This window comes from Phytophthora cinnamomi (assembly GCF_018691715.1).
Source record: "Phytophthora cinnamomi strain GKB4 chromosome Unknown Contig35, whole genome shotgun sequence".
NCBI classification, from domain to species: Eukaryota; Oomycota; class Peronosporomycetes; order Peronosporales; family Peronosporaceae; genus Phytophthora; species Phytophthora cinnamomi.
The window spans coordinates 238,967-262,501 of NW_027150968.1; the positions used below are offsets into that span (position 1 = coordinate 238,967).

General features: G+C 52.5%; 5 protein-coding genes across 5 annotated transcripts; 2 read left to right on the top strand and 3 right to left on the bottom strand.

Annotated features, from left to right (window-relative positions):
- Window positions 1–835: 835 nt before the first annotated feature.
- Window positions 836–1,846, top strand: IUM83_16970 (Uncharacterized protein family UPF0246; the record flags this gene model as incomplete). The annotated part of the gene is made up of 1 exon (XM_067941891.1): window positions 836–1,846. The coding sequence occupies one exon, from the start codon at window positions 836–838 to the stop codon at window positions 1,844–1,846; it is 1,011 nt and encodes a 336-aa protein (XP_067792407.1).
- A 74-nt stretch (window positions 1,847–1,920) lies between these two features.
- On the bottom strand, window positions 1,921–3,691 carry IUM83_16971 (Amino Acid-Polyamine-Organocation (APC) Family; the record flags this gene model as incomplete). Its single annotated transcript, XM_067941892.1, has 3 exons — window positions 1,921–2,808; window positions 2,877–3,546; window positions 3,621–3,691. 3 exons carry the CDS (start codon window positions 3,689–3,691, stop codon window positions 1,921–1,923), a joined length of 1,629 nt encoding a protein of 542 aa, XP_067792343.1.
- A 4,214-nt stretch (window positions 3,692–7,905) lies between these two features.
- Window positions 7,906–10,633, bottom strand: IUM83_16972 (Growth hormone-regulated TBC protein 1; the record flags this gene model as incomplete). The annotated part of the gene is made up of 2 exons (XM_067941893.1): window positions 7,906–8,932; window positions 9,012–10,633. 2 exons carry the CDS (start codon window positions 10,631–10,633, stop codon window positions 7,906–7,908), a joined length of 2,649 nt encoding a protein of 882 aa, XP_067792380.1.
- A 293-nt stretch (window positions 10,634–10,926) lies between these two features.
- Window positions 10,927–12,669, top strand: IUM83_16973 (ribosomal RNA processing protein 1; the record flags this gene model as incomplete). Its single annotated transcript, XM_067941894.1, has 1 exon — window positions 10,927–12,669. The coding sequence occupies one exon, from the start codon at window positions 10,927–10,929 to the stop codon at window positions 12,667–12,669; it is 1,743 nt and encodes a 580-aa protein (XP_067792432.1).
- A 1,992-nt stretch (window positions 12,670–14,661) lies between these two features.
- On the bottom strand, window positions 14,662–22,250 carry IUM83_16974 (uncharacterized protein; the record flags this gene model as incomplete). The annotated part of the gene is made up of 5 exons (XM_067941895.1): window positions 14,662–14,703; window positions 21,278–21,402; window positions 21,487–21,690; window positions 21,774–21,836; window positions 21,923–22,250. The coding sequence occupies 5 exons, from the start codon at window positions 22,248–22,250 to the stop codon at window positions 14,662–14,664; spliced, it is 762 nt and encodes a 253-aa protein (XP_067792382.1).
- Window positions 22,251–23,535: the final 1,285 nt, after the last annotated feature.

Genomic DNA, 23,535 nt, shown 5'->3' on the forward strand with positions numbered 1-23,535 from the left:
GGGGTTTCAAGGTCGGAACGCGGCGATCTGATTGGCGGGGGAAGTTTGAACCTATCAGATGGTGCGGAAGAGGACGCCGTAGTGGAGACAAGTGGGGACCCACTTCAACGTTGGAAACTGAAGCAGACATGGCTACAGACGCACCGAGCACGTTTTCGCCAAGGATGTCTTCAGTTGGAGGCTACAGCAGCTGTAGCACTCCAGGCCACGCAGTCTCGCTCGCGTTTGGTGTGTTGCTGGTAAATTCGCAACTGGCAGAGCACGCCAACACTGCTGAGCTTCGTCTTACGGGTGCTGTTTCAGCGTCAGTTTGATCGACCTGTGTTGTCCCACGGAGGGTGATTTTGCCGAGACGACATGTACACAGCTTGGCCCGAGCTCGAGTGATGTTGCGGCGTGGTACACTTCATGTTTCAAAAGCGCAGGGTTGCATAAACCACTGTCAATTCTGCTACTGTAACGAGCTGAAGGCCCGGGAAGCAGTGCGTCGAGTTAGCCACGAACTTGCCGGTCCACCAGAAACTGTCTTAATAGAATGGAATACGGGGTATCGCATTGGCAAGCGATGCCCTCTAAAGTTTTTCGATGGCGTCTGTGAGGCTGGATCCGCTTGACGATCGCAATCTGGTTAGCGATCGATAAATTTCGATCCATTTGCAATACTTAGTAAAACGAACACGTCCTTGTGGAAATCAAACACCCACTGCCACTTACTTAGTGTTCCCATTTCTTGCAACGACTGGTAGCCTTTCCCGTTGTGGTTTTCGTACTTATTGCGACCCCGATAGTACATGTACATGTACATGGATAAACCACACATCAAATCTCGGTGCCCATGCCCTCCGCTCGCCTGGTGTACGTGCTGTCCCCGGCCAAGACGCTGGACCTGTCGGTCTCCCGCATCTCGCAATGCTCCCAGCCGCGTCTCCTGTCGGACGCGCACGAGTTAATCACGCAGCTGCGCACTCTTTCCCAAACCAAGGTCAAGTCCCTATTAGGGGTGAGCGACGCGCTGGCCAAGCTCAACTACGACCGTTTCCAGTCCTTCGACGTGTCCGAGACGGCCACCAAGGCCTCAGACCCTAGCGAGACCCTAAAACAGGCGGCGCTGGCCTTCAACGGACCGGCGTATCAGGGTTTGGAGGCTCATAACCTATCAGAGTCGGACCTCGAGTTCGCCCAGGCCCATCTCCGCATCCTATGCGGTCTCTATGGCGTGCTGCGACCGTTGGACCTGATCCAGCCCTATCGGCTGGAAATGGGTCAGAAGTTCGCTAACAACCGAGGAAAGGACCTTTACGAGTTCTGGGGGGACTCAATTGTGACCGAGTTGGACGCTCTTTTCAGGGAGGAGGAAGCAAATGAGGACGAGAAGAAGCCACGCGTGCTGGTCAATGTGGCCTCGCAGGAATACTTCAAGAGTCTGCCTCGTGACGCACTGGAGAAGGCTGGAATTTCGGTGGTCGACTGTGTGTTCAAGGACGACGGCAAGATCAAGTCGGTGTATGCTAAGCGTGCTCGAGGACTCATGTGCAGATATTTGATCCAGAAACGCGTGGACTCGCTGGAGGGGATCACAGGGTTCGACCTGGAAGGCTACAAGTACTCGAGTGCAGCGTCCAGCGACGAAACTTTCGTGTTTACTCGCACAGCTGCAGAGCAGAAGGCAGCACTGCAGCAAACGAAGGCAAAGGCGTCGACGCCGAAAGCGAAGGCCAGTCCGAAGACTAAGAGAGCGGCTATCAACGCCGAGAAAAAGGAGCCGAAGGTCGAGGAGGCGATTAAGGATGACAACGACAAGCCTCAACTGCGTCGCTCCACGCGCAAGAAGCGCAAAACGGACTGAAAAGGATGATAAATACGTAGATTCTACTGAGAAAACATTTTGTCTCGCTCACACCAATCTGTCTATAGCTATTGCTACGCAATTTCAATTGTCCGCACGGGTTCGTACGTGTAGCGAAAATCCTTGAGGTCCGTTTGCAGGCCGTAAATGATCCCACTGAAGAGAAAAACTCCAGTGAGCGCAGCAGGAATGAGCTCAGTGAAGGCCCAAGCCACCACGAAGCCTGACGCGATAAACGGCACAACCAATGCCGAAGTCATGGCTAGCAGATGCGAACCGCATAAATAGGTTGCGCGAGGGAGATCAGGCATTGTCACGCGCAATCGCACTGCAGCAGCAACGAGTACCATGGTCTCTAATCCAGACAGCGCGTTCGATATCATGATCATTTCCTTGATCGTGGTGGTCACTACGATGAGGATGATAGCGAGGCTGCAGAAAAGCACACTGTGGTCGATTCCGTAGACGTTTGGTCGTGCCATCCCAGAAAAACGAAGCGAGAAAGGCGCGAAATTCTTTTCAGCCATACCGCAGGCCAAGTACACGCTGCAGAGTAAACCACCAATGTAGAGTCCTGCTTCGCATATAAGTGCCACCACAGTGATCCAAAGGGTGTACATGGAGCCGCCCAAATGCTTAGCGGCGATGTAGGCAGCAGATCCCCAGCCTGTCCAGGTCGCCCAGTCTGTATCGCTCAGCGCGATAACAGGGAGAATTGGCACGAGGTACGATAATGGAATAAGGCCCAGCGAAATGAGCATAACGCGACGAAAAGTGCGAGATGGATCGTGCACACACTTCGCGAAGACCGATAGATTCTGGAAGCCGTTGAAAATCCAGACGAGCGCTGTCACAAGGTTACCATACCCCAGATTCGTGTCCTTAGACTTGAGCACAGAGTTAGGGATTTCAGCTAGCCTCTCCCAACTTTCCGCCTTCACTCCGCTCCAGACAGCAATCAACTACACAGAGATACACCAAAATATTAATCTCACAAACAAGTAACCATCTACAGATCGCAAGTGCTTACCAGATAAGGTAACAGGACAAACGCGAGAAGCGTCCCTGCGGCGTAGCTGACGACCCGCAGGTGGAAGAAGCTCGGCATCGCCAGCAGCATACTCATTCCAGCTCGCAGCGTGTACTCCAGCACTGGCATGTCCTTCCACCCCGCCGCCTGATAAATGGAGCTGACTCCCATCGACGCATAGGCCGCACAGTGCATACAGTTCCCCACCCACGCCCAAAAGCCTGATTGAAGCCCCCACGCCGGCCCAAAAGCCAGCGCGACCCAGTACGCGTGTCCGCCCGCCTCGGGGATAGCACTCACCAATTCCGCGACCATAAAGCCCATCGGAACGAAATAAACTACCGGGAAAACTACCAGCGCCACCAACCCAACCAAGGGTCCGGCAGCCACAACCACCGACTCGCCGCCTTCAGGTCCACTGCCGACCGTGAAGAAACTCAGTGCCAACAGCATGGCGGTGGATAGTATCCGACCTTTCGGTGGTCGAAAAGAGGTCACCCCGCTGTTGGATCGAGCCACCTGCCTCTGCAGCCTGCTAAGCATCGAATCCCCGTCTTCGGATGCCCATTGGATCTCGTCACCGCCTCGCGTATCGTCCCCGGGCTCGAGATTCGTATCCAGCGGTACAGTCCGCGGGGTCTGCAGCCTCTGGAATTCCGTGGCTGAATGGCTGGAGGTGGAAAAAGCATTAGAATTGGGAGGTATTGCTGCTGTCGGTGGTGCTGCGTGTGTGTGGGTTGGTACCTGAGACCGTCGGCGTCGCCTATCGTGGCGAACGGAGCCTGTGGCAGGCGACCAGGAGCGCCATGGTGCATGGTTGCGATCGGACGATGTCTTGGAACTGAGCTGGCTCCTCATTGGTCGAGAAGGTTAAATGAGGGAATCTGATTGGCGGAAAGATTTATCAGGAAAGATGGATTTTCCGGTGTTCGAAAGGCTATGGGCAGAAAGGTTAAGTGCATTTTGACAGCAACATACGGAATAGTAAGAGAAAAAAAAATAGCTTGTCGGTGTTGTGAGCTCTCTTTATCCAACTAGACGCATCGTTTGGTTAATCGCTTCGACTGTCTGCGAAGTACCCAGACTTTTATCCAACGCACTATCGTAGACGTCGGTCGTGCTGAAGAAGTTGAACTGGTAGTCAGGCGGAGAGGGATTCGGATGTTTGGTGACTTTGGAGTGTGCAAATTGCGTAAAAGTCACGCCTTTAACTGCATTCGTTACGCTGCTACGGCAAGTAGAACCCTTTAGATTGAACTCTGGGACCTGAATACGTCAGAGAGCTATTGCTTTTTCCTAGTCGTGTGGTTCTCCATGGTCAGAAGAACAATCATCAGTGATCGCCGATTTTCCATTACATCGTCAGAGTTAGTTTTCCCGATAACGGGGCCGCTTCGAGGTAGACTCTCCACGTTCTTCAATTATCTGCAGTGCCGTATCCACCGTGCGCTTCTGCTGTCTGCTTCCAGTCCTGCGGAATGTCTTCAGAAAGGCGACAACCCCCTTCCGTTTCATGCGGTTCATATTCGTTGGACTGTTTGTAGCTAGGCGCCCCAAAGCCACCGCTGCTTGCTCTTTGTTAGCAGCGTTGTCGGTCTTTAGCAAGTCGATAAGCGGGGAAATAGCTCCACAGTGGGCAATAGTCTTCTTGTTCATGTCATCGATTGCGAGACGACCCAGGGCTGTCGCCACAAAATGCTTCTGCTCATCCAATCCACTACGAAGAAAAGGAATCAGCTCCGACATGGTGTCTTCACTTGCTATAGACTTGGTATTCTTGTGTCCATGCTTGGTCAGATAGCATAAACCAAACATCGCTTGGTTTTTCTCCTCGACGGTTCCTGTTCGAATAAGCTCGACAAGAAGCTTGACCACTTCGTCATTGACGATAAAAACCCTGTTAGCCTCGCTGGACGTGCTAATGCAGCCTAGCGTATAAGCGGCTAATCCTTTCTGGTCACTTCGACCGGTCCGGAGGAGGTTTACCAAAGGAATGATGCCCCCTTCGTTTGCAATCGCCACACAGTTTTCACAACGTCCAGCTAGGTTCCCCAGTGTACAAACGGCATGCTCTTGTTGCTCTTCTGTTCCTGTTCGAAGCAACTTCACCAAAGGTGAGATAGCGCCATCGTGGACCATTGCCATGCTGCCCATCGAGTCTGAGGCAAGAAAAGACAAGGCAAACGCTGCGTTCTCTTTCTGGCCATCCGTTCCACGTCGTACAAGCCTAATGAGATCAGCGATGGCTCCTTCTTGCATGATTGCCAGTCTGTTAGAGTCTTGATTGGCCAGCCAACCCAGTGCAGTCGCTGCGTGTTCCTTTTGCATATTAATCCCAGTCCTTAGAAGATGGATCAGACGCGTAATACCTCCCACATCAGCAATCGCCTCACAATAACTGTCACTGTTTGCAGCAATGAACACGCTGCAAAGGTTTTAGGAATACTTGCTTGGGCTCGTAACAGTCCAACCAAAAAAGGGATGGCACCGCTCTCCACGACGACAGCGCTGTTCGGACCATTGCTGCTGCTTAGCTGACCCAAGACGTAAGCCGCAAAACCTCTTTGGATTTCTGTACCACCTCGCAAAATCCCCACCAACTGTGGAATAGCCCTTTCGGCCACAATGGAGCTCTTGGACTCGTCATCATTAGCAAGTGTTCCAAGCGCGTCCATAGTCCAAATCCTTACTGCGTCATTTCTATGCTCTAGTAGCCGAACAAGAGGCGGCACCACACCTGCAGCTCGTAGCTCCTTCCTTCCGTTTGCTTCAGCAATGCACGAGCAGTTAATCACCGTTTTCAGCTTGTCCGCGGCATTACCATCGCGTAGATCATTTACAAGTGAAATACACTCTTGATCAGTAGCAAGGCGAATAAAGCCCTGGAGTACTTCTAATTCGCGGTCCGTTATCGTTGAATCCAGCTCCGAAGACCAGCTTAAACACCCAAAAGCGCACATTTTAATAAAATGGGTTCCGCCATTCTTGACTAGGTCAGTCAAGACAGGAATTCCGTTTTCTTCAGAAATTTGCCTGCGTTTGCTGTCGTGAAGGCATGCTTGTAGAAGAAGAAGTACTGCATCTTCATGTTTGTCACAACTACCGGCTCGAAGAACCTCGAGAAGATCCGGCACAGTTGTGCTGGTCGTTAAAGCAGTTGTGGCCCTCGGTGATCCCGACGTCATTGAGAAGTCAACACTAGGAGCCACTTGTTTCTTGATGAAAATGCGATGGCCACACTGCGCGCAGCAGCGTGAACGATTAAAAACCAGCGCGTCACACACACTACAGCGAGCTGAGGCATCATTGGATAGCACAACTGCGCTCTGTCCAGCATATTTGCTAAGCTTTTCAATCACGCGATCGAGACCAATTCGTTTCGCTGGATCAACGTCCGTCATGCTTCTCACCAGTTCCCACACTTCATCGTCCATTTCATCAGGCTGCTCGGGGATCTCACCATGTTTTAGACTCTCACGAACATCCTCATCGCTTAAGTACGCGTATGGCGGCTTGCCGGTTCGGCGCACCGTGGCGTCTCGCGATCCGGGGTAGAAGTCGTGGTGAAACGTTTTGACATTGACGACAGGGTGGTTGACTGCCGAGCGGTCCGAAAGATGGAGAAAGAGATGAATCTGCGCTTTCAAACGGACCACCCGAATATCATCAAGGTGTATGGAGGCTCGCACGTAAGCTTGCATCCTTTCCTTGTGTGCGAGGATGCGGCTCATGGAAATCTCAGCTCATTCCTGTCGTCGTCGGATGACAACAAGCAGTACATGTGGAAGTTATTATATCAAGCTGCTCTCGGGCTGGATTACGTCCACAAACAAGGTGTGGTGCACGACCATTTGAAGCTGAATAACATTCTCGTGGGGGAGGGCGATCGAGCCAAGCTGTCCGACTTTGGTCTGAGCACGATGAGAGGGCGACTTCCACTAGTTCGAGAGATTTGCGCTGGCGAGCCCCCGAGTGCTTGAAGCGGCGACCAAGTTTTGCATCCGACGTGTACTCGTTCGCAATGTGCATGATTGAAGCTGCTATCGGTCGAGCCTCTGGCGAACGGCTGCGGCTCCACTTTCACTGCATAGTTTGGCACAAACCACGGTGGGAGCTGTTCGACCGTGACTCTGGCTGCGGAAGCGATCCTTTCAGTCAGCAACTTCATCCGCTCCAGGTCTTCTTCCTCATGCTGTGCTGTTTGTTTCTCAACTTCGAACTTGAGCGTTAACAGCGCCTCCAACTGAGCTCTTGGGCTCTGAAGGTCCCGCATCACGCTCCTTTCGTCCTTGATTGCAGAGGTCAGTACTGCGTCTAGTACGTGGCGATCATCCTCCCATTCATCGATTGCCGTGACGTCCAGTAGCTCGAAGAGCAGGACTGACACACTGTCATGGAAATCCTTGAGCTCACTTGTCATGGTTTTGTGTCTAACAACTCGGTAGACGAGGTCTTTGCCACTGTATTGCTCCAGGAAGCTCAGAAATCCGCTAACTACTGCTGTGTACTTGCTTAGTGAGTGCGTGGAGAGAAGACGGCCCTTGCATTCCATGAGCTGAAGTTCACCAAGCAGATTTTCCAGTCGAGAGTGCAGGCACCCGCACACAAATCGAAGCTCGTTCATGTTGGAGCACAGTTCTCCAGCCGTGGAGAGCGCTTGCGATAACGGCCCAGCGCCAGGCACCACGAGTTGGGCCACCAACGGCATGGACGCCGAGGATGGGAAGACACTGGATACTATCCAATGCCAATTGTCAAACCGGGCGGAAAAATTACTTTCAAGTAAAAGAGATTCTTGAAGTGTCAAATAAATTTTCGTATCGGAGGTGTAGAACTTTTGAGACCCAAAGAGTAAAGTTGTGGTATTTCACGAGGGCGGAGGACTTGTATCGTGGTCAGGCAGGCACGGAGTATGAAGCGTAAGCCAAGTGCCAAAATGGTCCGAATAACAAGGAAAGGTGCTCAACGAGCTCTGGCAGCCCTGGGAACTTATACACAAACCCTCTTCTATACATTTGGTCAACACCGCCTACTGCGGCGCCGTACCTGTGGGCAGTAGCATATTCCCAGAATTTGAAATCTTAAATACCTTGCCAGAGTCTAGGTCGGTCACCGTCATTGGCGGCGGCGGTGTACTGGGTGTCTTGGCCACAGTTCGATCAGGTGAAGACCTTGTACCGGATGCAGCAAAGCCATTACCGACTTTGGAGTACCCCAGCTTCAGCCGTCGTCGGTGTGCATTACGAAGCTTGAGTAACACCGGGTGGCTGCAGAGCTCCAGCACTTCGCACACACTCGTGACCAGGTCCTCCGGTGAGAGCAGCGCTAGGGAACGTCCCACCGTCGCACTCACTTGCTCGGCACTGTGACTCACTGCTTCGCCACAGGCTGCCAGCGCCAGAACGTCATCTTCCGCAGCACTACAAAGCGCCAGTGCTACGCAAAACATGCCTTCAAGTCCCAGCAGCAAGCACACGTCCCAGCAACATAACAGAGTGTCGAAGCGCAGCTGCGAATGTGATGCTGTTAGCGTCACGTCCGAAAAGAGGGTCGGGAACCACTTGTACGCCAGAAGACACACAGGCAATCCAGCGTTTTCCAGCGCCGCGTGAAAGTTGGGCAGATGCAGTCGCGCCACTTCCTGCAGGACGTCGCCCACTTCGACAAGCGACCGAAAAAGGTCGAAGTGGTCGCGTCCAGTGCCTTCACAGCAAATACCGAACACATGCGGTAGAATACGAGCCACAATGCCACGTAAAAATCTAAAGGCTTCCACCTCGTCGTTCTCCAGCACCTCCAGCAAAATGAATGCAAGGCCGTTCATTCCTTGCATATAAAAACTTGGGGAGGAAGGTGGTGAGGAAGTCCAAGAAGGCGACACTGGATCCTCATCAGTTCGCACATCCAGCGAACAGCTCGACAAGAATCCATGCAAGACGTGCTCCAGACGCTCTAGTCGATCCGCGCGCTCACTCTCATCCAACTTTGGCGCACCCGCCGACCCAGCTAGCCACTTTGCCGTTCGCGGGATATCCTTCTGCACTTGCAGGTCGTCTCTGCAGTAGATATTGACAACAAAAATACGTCAGCACTCTCTTCACACCGCCAAATAAAATAAAAGATCAATAAACGTACTCTTCAGAGAGCGGTGTGCCGACCAGCTGCTGGAAGAGTTCCTTATTTTCCGCATCACTGCGTGCAGGGATCAGTGCCCAACAAAAAATTTGCCGCCAGTAGTTTGAACGCAAGGTTGTGTTTTTCTGCATGAGCTGAAGAGCTTCAATGAACCGCCCACTGGTTTGCAGCACTCGAAGCATTTCAGAGAGCTCTCCGTCTGGTAAATACGCTGCCGCCTGGGTAGCACTCGCCCAGTCTTCTGCAGATGGATACGACTGCGCAGCATCCATCGGACTCAGTTCTCCCTCCACATCTTCATCACTCAAGTCGAACTCATCATCAAAATCCCCTGCGTCATTGCCCTCCTCCATGCCGTCAAACGCTTGGTCCAGGTGGCGCATATTCATCGAGCTTTGCAACTGCAGCGCGTCCAGATCAAAGGATCCGCGAGCTAACGCGCCTCCTGGCACTAATCCTTCCGCAATCGTAATCGCGCGCTGTATTGCATCCGTCCAGGCTCTGCGGTCCGTCTCGGACCGTGCCTGGAACAGCATGGAGTGCGCTTGCACCGTCACGATGAAGCAAAACTTGCGGTCCGACACCAATTCGTGCACGGGTTTCACGGCGCTGCCGCTGCTGAGCACGAGCACCCGCTTGGTCTTGCTGCTGCTGCTGCTGCCATGTTTCTTGCCGTTGCCAATGGCCATGGGGGTCTTCACCTTGAGCTGGCACGTGAGCAAGTCCCCGGACAAGTCGACCACCTGCTCCTTCCAGTCCGTCCGGGAGGACTTGCGATACCTGGCGAGCGACTTGAGCTGCGTCAGCGGGCTCGTGTACAGCTTGGCCCTGAGCACGCCGCACTTGGCGGGGCTCCTGAGGAACCTCAGCGCCACGGGCAGCGGGCCCGTGGACTCCAGCAGCAGCTTCCTCACCTCGACGGCCGTGAGCGTCTGCAGCGAGACGCCGTTGGCGCTGACGAGCAGCGAGCCTCTGGGCACGTGCACGCCCGCGACCGTCAAGCTCTGCGCCGTCTTGACGCAGCACTCGTGGAGCCACTCGTACACGGAGCTGAGGCGGGCCATGTCGGCCCGTTGGGGCGTGGCCACGTCCACGAAGTGGCTCTCCAGGCCGCCGTCGGAGGCTCTGGCGTCGCTGTCTGCGTCTGCGCTGCAGCTTACGGGGCTCAGCGGCGCCGTGAGCGTCAGCGCGGCGGCGCGGATGGCGCCCAGCCACTGGCGCACGTCGTCGGCTTGGCGTGCGCTCAGCACGAGCTTCACCGCATTGGCGTGAGCGGCTGTGGTGAGCTGGAAGGCGTTGTGGCGGCCCACGAGAGGGAAGGGCAGCGTCTTGACGGCCGCGCCGCGCACGTCCAGCTCGCGACGCAGCGTCATGCCGCTGCTGCTGCTGCTGGAGTTGACGTTGCTGCTGCTGCTGCTGCGTCGGCAGCGGCCGGGCGAGGCCGAGGACGACGACGTGGAGGCGCCCGACGACGCGCGTCTGGAGCGCGGCAGTTGTTCCGTCTTGACTGCGTCCGCCGCGTACTCGCGCAGCGTGGCGGACTCGGACAGCACGAAGTAGCGCTTGTGCCAGCCGCGCAGCAGCTTGCCGCGGCCCTCGCGCGTCCACAGAACGCCCTCCATGGGGCGGCGCGCGTCCGGTCGGGCAGGAAGGCAGCGAGCTAGCTAGCTGGCCGTGGGCGATGCGTGGTAAGACACAAACGACTCGACGTTTGTATGCGCCGAGTATCGTCCAATCATCGCGTTTTCACACTTCGTTCAACGCCATCGATTGGTGTTTATTGGTATGTAGTTTCCACCAATCACGCGCTTCTGATAATTGCCTCCGTTCGTGGCCATTCGCTCCCTTGCGCCTGGCAGAATCATATACGTACTAATACCAGTATTATTATATAGTAGTGCCAATTGACGCAGCCATGGAGAACGCGGCGTCGCGCTTCGGGCAGCAGCTGGCGCACACGGAGAAGAAGCGGCGCGACCGCGCGCTCAAGAAGCTGAGGGCCTACGTGTCCAGGAAGGCCTCGTGGAGCGCGCTGGAGTGGGACAAGCTCTGGAAGGCGCTGTTCTACTGCATGTGGATGAGCGACAAGCGGCCCGTGCAGCAGGAGCTGGCGGCCAGCCTGGCGTCGCTGCTGCACGCGCTGCCGTCGGCCGACGCGGCGCTGCAGTTCGCGCACGCGTTCTTCCGCACGATGCACCGCGAGTGGCACGGGCTGGACGGCCTGCGCCTGGACAAGTTCTACGCGCTCGTGCGCGCGTTCGTGCGCGAGTCGGTGGCGCTGCTGCGCGCCCAGCGCTGGGACCGCCGGCTGCTGCAGCGGCTCGTGACCATCCTGTCCACCGAGGTGGCCAGCCAGCTGCCCAACGGCCTGCGCATGCACCTGGCCGACCTGTACCTGGCCGAGATCCACGGCGCCGCGGGCGAGGCAGTGACCACCGAGGCCTTCGTGACGCTGCTGGAGCCCTTCTTCGCGCTGCTGGGCGGAGAGTACGACAAGACGGTGTTCCGCCGCGTGCGGGAGCTCGTGTTCGAGGACATGCTGCTGACGTACAAGTTCGGCCCGCAGGCGGAGAAGGAGAGCGAGGAGGAGGAGACGGACGAGGAGGAGCAGGAGCAGGAGGAGCAGAAGGTGTTCGAGCTCGTGGACGTGGCACAGGTGCAGCACCGCATCTTCGCCCTCGCCTCGGCCGACGACACGGCGGAGCGCAACCGCGCCGCGCTCTACACGCTGTACAAGAAGTTCTTCGCCGTCACGCACGTGGACTCGTTCCAGGCCGCGCAGGAGGAGGCGGCCAAGAAGGAGGAGGAGAAGAAGGAGGAGGAGGCTGAGCCTGCTGTGAACGAAGAGGAGGCCGGCGAGAAGAAGAAGACGAAAAGGAACAAGAAGCGCAAGGCGAAGAAGGAGGCTGAAGTGGAGGCGGAGACGGAGACGGAGCCGGAACCTGAGACGAAGGCGAAGAAGGCTGAGGCGGGGAAGGAGGAGCCCGGCAAGAAGAAAAACAAGAAGCAAAAGGTGGCCGCCGACACGAAGGGTGAGGATGTGGACATGACGCCTGCTGAGACCGACAAGGCGACGGAGAAGAAGCAGAAGAAGCAGAAGAAGGAGGAAAAGAAGCCGAAGCAGGAGAAGAAGAGTGTGGAGAAGGCGCCCGTTGAGCCTGTGAAGGAGAAATCCCCCGCTAAGGAGCAGGCTAAGCCCAAGCAGGAGAAGGTGGAGAAGAAGAAGGAGAACTACACCACCGTGACCAAGAGCGGTAAGAAGTTCAAGCGTTGCGGATCGTGCGGTGGCTTCGGCAAGGGTCTGGTGCCGAAGGACAAGACGCTGTGCGGCCACTGCGAGCGCACGCAGAAGACACAGAAGAAGAAGGCAGCCTCGGCGTCAAAGAAGCGGAAGGCCGAGTCCCAGGCGCAGGCCGCCCGGGAGGAACAGGAGAAGTCCGAGTCGAGCAAAAAGGTGACGTTTGGCAAGAGCAAGGCGCTGCGGCACGAGGTGTCGGTCAAGCGGCTTAAAGCTTCGGCCAAGCGCGACGCCGTGTCAAAGGATTCGGAGGACATCAAGGGCGTACTGAAGGTGAAGTCGCCGTCGCCCGTTGCTTCGAAGAAGGCTAAGAAGTCTAAGCCGACCAAGGGGCGAAAGACGGCTGCGGATTTCTTCTAAGACATTCCAGCTAAGCACCACAAGCAGCATTCGACGCTGCGCATCTCATAGAACGACAGGGGCATCACAGTCCTCCCGTACTGGGCAACATGAAAGTATTTTGCATTGTTCATAAGAGTCTGTATGTGTTTCGATTTTCGGTAGCACCGTTTTACTCAACTGCTTTGCTGTCGTTGTTCAGCTCCGACTGATCGATTGGCGCAGCCTGAGCAGGCTCTGTTTCTCGAGATTGACTTTCTTCCTCGCAGTCCTTGAGAGGAACTAACGCTATTTGGACGCTGCTTCCTGCAGGGTTATCCATCATTTGTCCAGACTTCCCTTCGTCATTGTTGCTCACCTGTGGTGAATTCGCGTCAACAGGTTGTAGTGCAGCACCCGCTATTTCACCAGGAGGAATATCTTCTTTTTGCGGTGAATCGAAATCGTTGCGAGCGCTCAACCCTGCTTCATCGCCATTCAATACATACTTTTCTCCGTTGCCACTCTCTCGGACTCCTGAAATTCTGTTTTGCACTGAAGTGGTTTCGTTGGTGGTGTCCGTCTTATCACCAGTACCTTGGCCCGCGGCGCGGCTGCCATCAAATGTGATGTCCGCGAACGTACGACAAAGTTCATCGATAGGAAGCCGCGGCGTAAATGTTTCGTAGGTATCAATGGGCCCAACAAACGGTGGACGCTTGAGAAGGACCCTGTCATCGATTGCTGAGGGCTGCCAAGACACAAAGACATTCTTTGGGGACCCAAACTGCACCCATTTGCGAACGGAAGGTACAGCGTACGTGGCAGTCGGGATATTAGGATCTGCTCCGTTCCGAAGTAGTAGAGCCGCAATGTCTGTATGTCCAAACGCAAACGCGTAGGTGAGTGCCGGGCCTTCGTTGAAGTTAAATTCGACCAACTCTTCGCCACCTCGCTCAATCATCCGCTCCATTAGATTTGGCAAACGTCGAATGCATGCCACCTGAAACGCAGATGCAAATTGGAATGCAAATGCACTGGGCGTAGCGCTATCGCGGCCATTTTCTTTGATTCCTTGCCACTGGCTTACCAAATAAATAGCCATATCTTCCAGGCCCCGCGAGACAGCACATTCGATTCCAACCTCCAAGAAATCCAAGAAATGGTTTCCTGTTGCCGACTCTATAGCTGTATTTCCGAGATTTGTCGACCCCACCAAAGTCTGTACGATCTTGATTTGATTCCAACGTACAGCCTGCATAAAGTTGCGACGTTGGGCTTGGTATGTCAGACTGCGGAAGAGCTGAGGCAGATGCAAATTCGCCAGTAATTCTGCGATTGGAGCAATTCCCATCTCGCACGCATAGTCAAATATTGATTTCTTTGGGAACCTCCAGGAGCGTAGAGATGTTCGCACCAGTTCTTTTCCTCGTCGTCGTGGCTCAGATTTCAGTAGTCTTCCTGCTGGAATCCGTTTCCATTTGCACCTCCATTCAATTGGAGGTCTCCGCTTCCTTCTATAGTTGTAGCTTGAGTTCCACAGATAGTCTTCCTCAATAGTGGTGTGCACAAGTCTACGTTTGTCTTCAGCTGGCAACTCGGATGTAAATGAGTACCAACCAGGAAGCGCAAACCACTGAAGTAGGCCAGCGATGTCAAACCCGATAGTATACGGATGGGCTTCAGGGTCACCGGAGTGATCAACACTAACATAAGGATCAGCACCAGCATTGCAAAGCGTGCGAATCACCTTGAGTCTGCCAAACGCAAACGCGTACATCAATGGCGTGTATCCACACTTATCCCGCGCGTTTACGATACCTTGTAACGCTGGAGTAGCCGATCCAGAATCGCTATGAGTTTTGTGTGCCGCAGGTTTCAGTGTTAACTCCAGTGTTTCGTCGTCACCGTATATTGCCAAGTAGTGCAAGATTGTACGTCCAAAGCAACACTGCGCCTCAAAAATCAACCCTTCTGCAAACGAGCTACTGTTACTGGCATGGCCAATCGCACTACTGTTCTCCTCGTACAAATTCATAAACCACCGAACAACAGCAAATGCTCCGTGTCGGGCAGCTACAAAGATGCCAGCCTCTCCGTTAGATGTGAGTAGAGCTGCTTGCGAATTTGATTGTAAACGAGAATGTAGAACAATTAAGATTGCCAGTCGATTGCACTTAGCAGCATACAACAACGCCGTTAACCCATCCCGACAACGTATATCGAGCGAAGCTCCAGCAGCCAAAAGCATGCTTGCAACTGTCTCATGACCGTGAATAACGGCCAGATGCAGGGGCGTTCGTCCGCGGCTGTCAGGCACATCTATGGCTGTAGCTTTAGCCGTATTAGATTGCAATTTCGTTAGCAGTAGACGACAGATAACTTCATCCCCACCCGCAGCAGCCAAATGGAGAGGTGTCTGCTTGTTTTCATCTTCAACCAGTAAATCAAATCCTCGCAGCTCTAGTAGTTTAATCACAGTTGGTGTTTCTAGGCACGCGACAGCATAGTGGAGTGCTGCTTTCTGGTTCCACTCAGCGTTTCGACTACTGGCTTCTTTGGGATACTCTTCAAGAATCTTGTTGACGACGATCCAAAATTTCTTGTCCAATTCAATTTCCCGGGCGATAGTAGCTGCAATCGCAGCGGCAGAAGTGAGCATCTGATGCAAAAGATCCGGATTCATCGCTGCTGGGAACACATTTTTCTTCAAAAGGGTCACCATGACACTTTCAACGTTCAGCAGCCGCTCCTTCCCGCCAGTGCGCTTCAAGAACTTCGAAAATCGCCGCCAATGAAGCTGTGCAGTATGTTCAGGCTTGATCAAGAAGCCAGCCAAAAAGGCTTCTGATAGGGGTACAGTGACAACTGCTCCGTGATCCACAAGGAGTTTCACACCAGCGAACTCAGCTGATTGCATTGCGTAAAATATTGCTGAGATGGAACCAACAGCGCCGGTTTTAGCCTCGTTTTCGTTGGCTCCGTAGGAGAAGCGTGCATTTGCACCACTGTCCAGGAGTGATTGTGCAATACTCAAGTTGCATGGGCTTTTCTGAGCAAAGCAGTTTACCAATGCACGATTAATGATATTTGCTGTGGCAGCAGTATTATTCTTTTTAAACACAGTGAGTAGGTAGCGTACAACCACAACACCAAACGAGTCCTTTCTTCCGCTTGCAACCTCAAGTGGGCTCTCACCTTCTCGGTTGGCTGCAAATAGATTACCACCACCCTCTACGAGAGTTTGAACTGCAATCAATTCACCCCGGCGACATGCGTGATGTAGTAACGAGTTGTCGACGTGCCCATGGGATATTTGTATTCCATAATTGATGAACTTTTGAATTAAGTATCCATTAGTCTGCTTTCTCGGGACATCAATACACCCAAATACCCCGAGGTTTTGCCATCTACAAGAAGTATCACTGGTTGACAAGGTGCTTGTTGACTCCTCGATGGATCGGAATACAAGGGACAGACTATTCAGATGCTGACATTTGATCAGATCCTCAACAAATGAAGTTGATCGCAATGCCAAGTACACAAAGGATTCAAGAGATCCTCTAGATGCAGCGTACCATATCGGGCGGTTAATTGGCTGGGCTTGCTCGAGTTGCAGATTAGCGGAAACACCGAGACGCAGCAAGAACGCAACCAACTGTAGCTGGTTGTGCATTGCAGCTCTGTGTAGTACAAAGCAGGAGCTTGCGGCTCGAACGAGTACTGGCTTCCAAAGGCTCGTCACATCCACAAAGTAATCAGCATGCTGCACGAAAATCCTATCCAACACGAACCAAAGCTGGTAGCGCGAGCAAATAACTAAAATCTTCTGTATCAACTCAAAGATGGGGCTTGCCCCGAGGAAATTACCGATGTAAACTTCGCCTTTGGGGGGAAGGATCTCTTCAAGTAACTTGATGGCTACTTCGAGCGAATGCGTTCTTAGATCGTGTTGGTATCTTTCACCACGAAATGCTGCACGACTGTCATTCCCGTCAACCTCCAGCACCTCCACTAAATTTATCCTCGGGCAAACCATTCGATATTTCGACGGGCTTATAATTCCTTTTAGTGCACTTACGAGGGTGGAAACATCGGGCTGTGCGCGATGAAGAACCAGCAATTTGAAACCTTCAACAAACTGAATGGCTACGCAAGTACACAACGCACTCTGGAATTCATCCCTGCATCCTTCGAGTGTAAAACCACCGCCGCCATCATCCCTTACAAGAAAGTGTAATATTTTACTTTGGTGCGCCTCGCAAGCAGTAACCAGGAGGCTCTTAAAGGCCTTTCCCTCACGAACAAAACAACCCGGGAAATGGTTATGGACGAGAGATGCAAAATATTCCACGATTTCCAGATGCCCACAAGCAATAGCAATATGAATCGGGGTTTCTGCTACCGACTTCCAACCAGCCATTCCCGTTTCAACTGTTGGTGGGGAGACAAAGCCAGAAAAAATGCTCATTCCAGCTTCTACAAGAATTCGTACTAATTCAAAATGCCCGAGCGCAACGACCAAATGGAGCAGCGGTACCCTTTGGTTGATACTACACTCGATCAAGTGAATAAGGTTTACTGAGACGTTATCAACTTGTCGTGGTTGCATTTCTTCTTCAACCAATCGCGTTAAGCCGGCCTTGTTCTCAAGTTGCTTCGTTCTGGCAGCTTTTGTCATGGCCTCGCTGACCATAAACCGCACAACCATTCGCTCACACAGCACTTTGTCTGCATCCTGCCCCTTACCGTCTCGCCAAGTAACTTTCTTTCGTGTGTGTGGGATGGTTTGTCCAGCGTCCGCACCTAACACCAAAAGTTTTGCTGCCGTTTGTGTGTGTCCATGAATCAATGCGTAAAATAAAGGCCCTCGTTGTCCGTATCCGATCCATTCGTACCATGTCCGGCGGTTAGTTGATTTTTTTGGAGGAGATGAGTCACTTCTAATAACGCAGTTCACGTCCATTCCACCTGCGACCAACGCAGTTACAACCTTGGTTTGCCCAGCAGCTGCTGCTAAGTGAAGAGCATTCATGCCAAACGCACTGGGCGCGTTTGAGAGCGTGATTTGTTGAGATAGAAGTAGTTGTACGAGTTCCCAAAAGCCTAAAACACTCGCTAAATGGACATCATCACGAATAACAGCACCCTTACTCCCTTCATTGTCTTCAAGCAACTTGTTGGCTAGTTTAAGACATATGCTCTCCATTTCTTTCCACTCAGTGTACTTCTGGGAACGCAGCACTGTGCAATTGGCTTCTTCTGGTACACAGAAAGCTTTCAACGACTGAGCGATCAGCAATCCAAACGTCAACGGCGACACAACCACAGCTGTAATACCAGGAACTTCATGTTCATGATCAACGGGTTCTTCACGTTGGCTCGTCCTTCTACGTTTTCTAGCTGTGTGGATTGAGAGGTCAATCCCGAACGACGTCTGACGGTGTTGCACTGTGCAAAGTGAGCAAGGATCACCGTTGCTGTTTAGAAGCAAATCGACCATTTTTTCGCTCTTTGAGCGAATTGCAAAGTAGAGTGGGGTTTCAGCGTTGGCAGGGGGCATTTCAACGTTGACGGTTGCAGATCGTCCGATCAGTAGCTTAGCACAGGCAAGATTGTTTCCCAGTGCAGCAAAATGTAACGGTGAGTAGGAGCACCGCCGAGCAAAACCATTCTTATCGGCTCCAGCCTCCAACAGTAGGTCCAGGAGAGCTAAGTGGCCAAACCAGGCTGCGCATCCAAGTGGTGACTCGCCGTTGAATTCATTAGCGAGGTCAACGTTCGCCCCTAGCTCCAACAAGCACCGAATAAGCGCCAACTGATCAGACTTTTTGTCTCCGTTCCCTTCATGCGATTGCGCGCAAATCCGTTTACACTCCTGTAGAAGTACTGTTTCATTTGTTTGAGGATGGGTCATATTAATCATCACTTGAAATTTATGAAGTCGGCGGCAAATCTCCACTGAGACACTGATGTTTTCGCCTGCTAAATCAGCAGCGAGGTGGAATAGTGGACATTGACTTGTTTTAACTAGACTCGGGTGTCCACGTGCAGGATCAATAGCGCGCTCACAGCCCAGGAGAAGGTCAAGCACAGATAATCGTTCTTGATAGTTCGACAAGTGTTGTTTCCACCCCTTCAGTAGCAACTCGACAGGTGCTTCAATGTCGATAATTTTGCACTGATCAGGCAAATCTATCAGGTGTTTTCTGTTCCCAACACGTTTGAGGTCTCCCTTCCACCACAAACCAAAAAGATGAGAGACACCCTTCGGAATACGATACTCGCATCGCGACACAGAGCGAGCAGCACCTGCATTCACCAACGCGGTGCATACTCCAAAATTGCCATGAATGCAGGCATAGTGTAAAGCAGTATACCCGCGGATATCTGGAAGGTCCAGACAATGGACGTGGTTGCCTTGAATCGAATCGTGATAAATAGCCTCTCCACTGGTTTGTATCAACGATATCAGATCTGCTGCAATGTCCCAGCGTTTTTGTTGAATCGCTAGGTGAAGTGGTGTGCAGCCAGCAACGTCTTGGTAAGACGCTGCTTGCGGAAACTTTGATAGGAGGCACTTCACGATATTGTCGTTACCTTTGAATGCAGCAAGGTGTAACGGAGTTTGCAGGCGTTGATCACGTAAGCAACCATTCGCGCCAAGCTTGAGCAATAAATCGACTGTAGCTGTGTGACCTTGTTCGGTGGCTTCGTGGAGTGCGGTACGCTGTAAAAACTCCATCTGGTCGTTGATGTACCTCAACACAGGTCGTTTTTCCAGGTCTACCAATCGCTGAACTCGCAATAAATTTCCATCACGACACGCCTCGATCATATCTCCATACACTTGTTTCTCAAGCTCTAGGCAATTTGTACAATCGTAGCTGTCATTCTTCACTAGATGCTCCAGCTGACACTTGTCCCAAAGCAAATCAATAACTTGGCGGAGCTGTGGGTATGTACGATGAGCCTGAAAGAAGTTCTTGCGGTCAATGACAGATTTCGAATCGAAGAAAAGATCCGCATTTCCTTCTGATAGACCCGATGACCTTTTAGCTGCCGTCTCTAATGCATTGTATAGAGGAGATTTCCCCTCGGCATTTAATAACCATGGTGTAGCATGCTCCCTCAAAAGCATGCTCACTTCTTTCAATCGACCATGGCGAGCTGCATGATGAAGTGCAGTATCCCCTCTGGAATCCTTCGCATCGACAATCACGCGGGCTTTTAATAGTAGCTCCATGACATTCGCATGCCCGAATTCGGCTGCATCATGAAGCATTGTGCGCCCTAAGGTGTCTCGTCGATTTAACCAAATTGCATCTTTAAGTACTCCACTGGCAACGTGCTGATAGAGCACCTCGAAGTTGCTTTCTGTGGAACTTATTTCGTACTCAAACTCCGTCAGATATGTCTTGCTTGCGAAAAAAGACGACTTCACAATCCCCACAGTTTCGGCGTCTTTACTCGATGGATTGGTCGGTATCACAACTTCGTCGTCCACGTCTTCGACGCGTTCATTCACGCAAATCTGCTCTTCGAGAGGTCGGATAATTAACACGGGAAATACCTCTACTTGATTGTTCTCCAGATAAACGCGTGTGGAGCTGAGAAATCGTCCTAAGCCAATCTGTCGGTCTGAAGAAGTTCCTGCTGGTGTGGTAAGTGAAATATCGTCACTGATCTTCGACACTTTTAACTTTTTGTGGATACGAGGCAATGAAGACATAAACCGCTTGGGGACGTCCCATTGATACGTCGACCACTCCAACTTCTCTGGTCTCGGTCGCTTCTTTGGTTCGCATTGGACAAGGCGTGACGGCAGAACGTCGTCTTCTTCAACATGGACCAGCACGGTTGTTATTCTCTTTTCAGTATCCAAAGCGCCACATGTCGATTTGAACGGTGCCAAAGGCCGAGTTGATTTATTACTAGCAGCATTCAACTTCTCCTCCATCTGGTGCTGGGCTTCCATCGCAATTAGCCTTGCTTTCCACTGCAATTTCTGTCTGCGCGCCCTACTTTCACGCTTGCGCTCGCACAAAGCCATCGCGGCTATTCGCTGCATGCGCTGTTCAGGTTTCGGAGGTGTAGACGGTGAACTATTCATCGGAGCCGACAAAGGGCGATCCCCCGTTTCCTCCATGTTGTCATCTGTGCTGACCATAGAACAAGGTGACAGAATGTCCCCGAAGTGGGACTTCACCACAAGAACTCCTTCTTGGGGTCGAGCCGCTGTCCGCAGGGACTTAAGGATTTCCGCCTTTGATTTTGCCTTGATTAATTGCTGCTTGTATATCCACTCCCCGCTCCAGGTAGTTGCCACACGCCACTGAACAGCTGGCTCGAGACGTTTCCTCGGAGCGTTTTTCCGCAATTGAAAGGCACGATGCTTGTAAACGGGTTTAATATCGTGGACATCCTTCTTATAACGCGAGATGAGGTTTCCCATGTAGCGAAACTCGAACGGGTTGGCGACAGCAGGTCGTTCCAGTTTACGGTTCTTGGCCATGATGTCCGTTCGCAGACCAGGTGAGCCTCGTAATGCGAAAGGCACAATAGACCATGCTCGACGATCCACTTCCCACACTTTTTCAACCTCTCGTCCTTGGCACAAAAATAAGAAATCCTTCGGCAATCGATGCACCTGCGCGTCTATCATATCCCGAACAGTTCTCAGCGACGTCGTCTGCATGTGCTGCTCGTTGCTGAACTCAACAGCCCCCAAAAACTCCGCGTCCTTCTCCATCATAATGTACAGCTTCGGTTTATCTGCTCCACAAACCATCCACAATCCACATCAGCACTACACTCGCAGCAGATCAGCGAAGCTACCGTAAAAACCAAAACACATACCTTCGCCAGTGCACTGCTTGGCGTAGTGAACAGCCACACGGTCCGACACCATGAACTTGCACAGAGCTTCCTTCTGGATCAAGCCACTCCGGCTCACACCAAGCTCATCCAGCACCTCCGTAACGTACGCCATAGCAGCGTGTTGCTCCGGCTCCACCTTGTACTCGAACAGCTTCATAATAGCCCGCCCCACCGCTCCACACACTGCAAGAAGAGCAACAAAACCAGATCATTTAAAAAAAAAAAACATCAACTTGACAGTAAAAAATCAATTCTCCTATACTCACACAGGATCAAGTCCGTCGTCGAGATGGCCCCTTTGCTCTCCAAATCCGCAATATCAAAGATCACTAGCACAGCGAAATATAATATAAAATATAGTAAAAAAAATTAGCAAAATAATAATAATAATAATATAAAATACGGCCAAGCCTACGCTCGAAGCGCTGCAGCATGCCGGGGGCCTGGCACACGAGCACGAGCGCGATGAGCACCTCCATGGCGTCCACCATGCACTGCACGCGCGTGGGCGTGCGCGGCAGGAAGAGGCGCACGACGTCGTCCACGAGCCGCTGCTCCTTGATGCCCAGGACGGCGCTGAGCTGCAGCGCGTCCACGCAGCAGCGCGACGTGAGCAGCCGGTAGCGCTGCAGCGCCAGCCGCGCGTGCTCCAGGTGCCAGGAGCGGAAGCGCCGCCGGAAGAACGGAGCCAGCGCCAGCTCCGCGTGCGCCAGCGGCAGCGGTCGCGTGCTGCGGATCCCCATGAGGCGGCGGCGGCTTTTCCGGTACTGGCGGCAAGAATGCGGAAAGTAGGAGTGATGGTCCTTCAAGATACTTCCCTGGTCAATCCGATATGGATACGTTATATCGGGTTTAGATGTTGAAGCTGCGGAGTGATGGTCCTTAAACTTGGGTCCACGATGTTGATGTGGGTGCTTCCCCCACTACACTTTCCAAAAGAACGCGAGAGCACAAGATCAACCTCCAAGCTTCTCTGCTATGAACAGGGCATTGCTGCCACAGCACGATCCGTTCGACGAGGACGCGATCTCCATTGAGGCCTTCGGGTCGACACCTCCATCATCGAATTCTGCCCAACAACCGGATGGTTCTCCGTCCAAACGATCCTAACTGGGAGGTCGAGTGAAGGAGACATCGTCGACGGCAGCACGAGACAGATCGGACAGAACGGACATTACAGTGACCCAGCAGCGAGGTCAGCGCCGTCGTTACAGATTGAGTTACGGATACTCCGCTGGCATACATCCCGTGTAGAGATGAGCTTCGAGGCAAGAGAACTTTAGTTTCTGGAGTTGGAGCTACATAACATTTAGATAATCTGGAAATAAATTACGGATAAAATACCGGCGGGTAGTCCAATACTTAACTCCAGTGGGGCTATCGGGCACCCCTGGAGTTGTAACTCCACGGAGTTTATTTTTGGAGCATTGCCAAAATAGCTCCAAAACCCGAGATAGCTCCGGAAACTGAAGTTCTCTAATAGAGAACTTTGGGTTTCGCCATATTTCATCTGTTATTTCATCTACATCATCTCTATGAGCCTATCACTGTCAAGACGAAAGTCCTGCATCATCGTCAGTGACGATCTTTCACACATCCTATAACACTTACAGTTGAAGTCAACCTCGTACAGTTCTCGCGGGAGGGCGCCCTGATCTGCCATGGAACTTGCTCGGAGTTGCAACTTTGTTCATGTACGTGAGTAAAGTAAATAAAGCTCTACAAACATTGGCCCGTACAATGTACATCGTACATTTACTGAAGTACATGTATTACGTCCCGCTTACATGCCAACAGGCCTGCGAATCGTATCCGTTAGACAGCGGACGACAGGTAACAAAGCATACTCTGTTTTCCTTGCCAGGTTGCATCATATGCCACCCCATGCCAGACTGCATCATATGCTGGGGTGGAACGTAGCTCAAGCTTACCCGTCAGTATGTATTATATTAATAGCAGTGTATCGTACACCTGCGCGTACACTGTACGCGCACGCGAGCTACAGATACGGTCGTTTGATATGGCCGT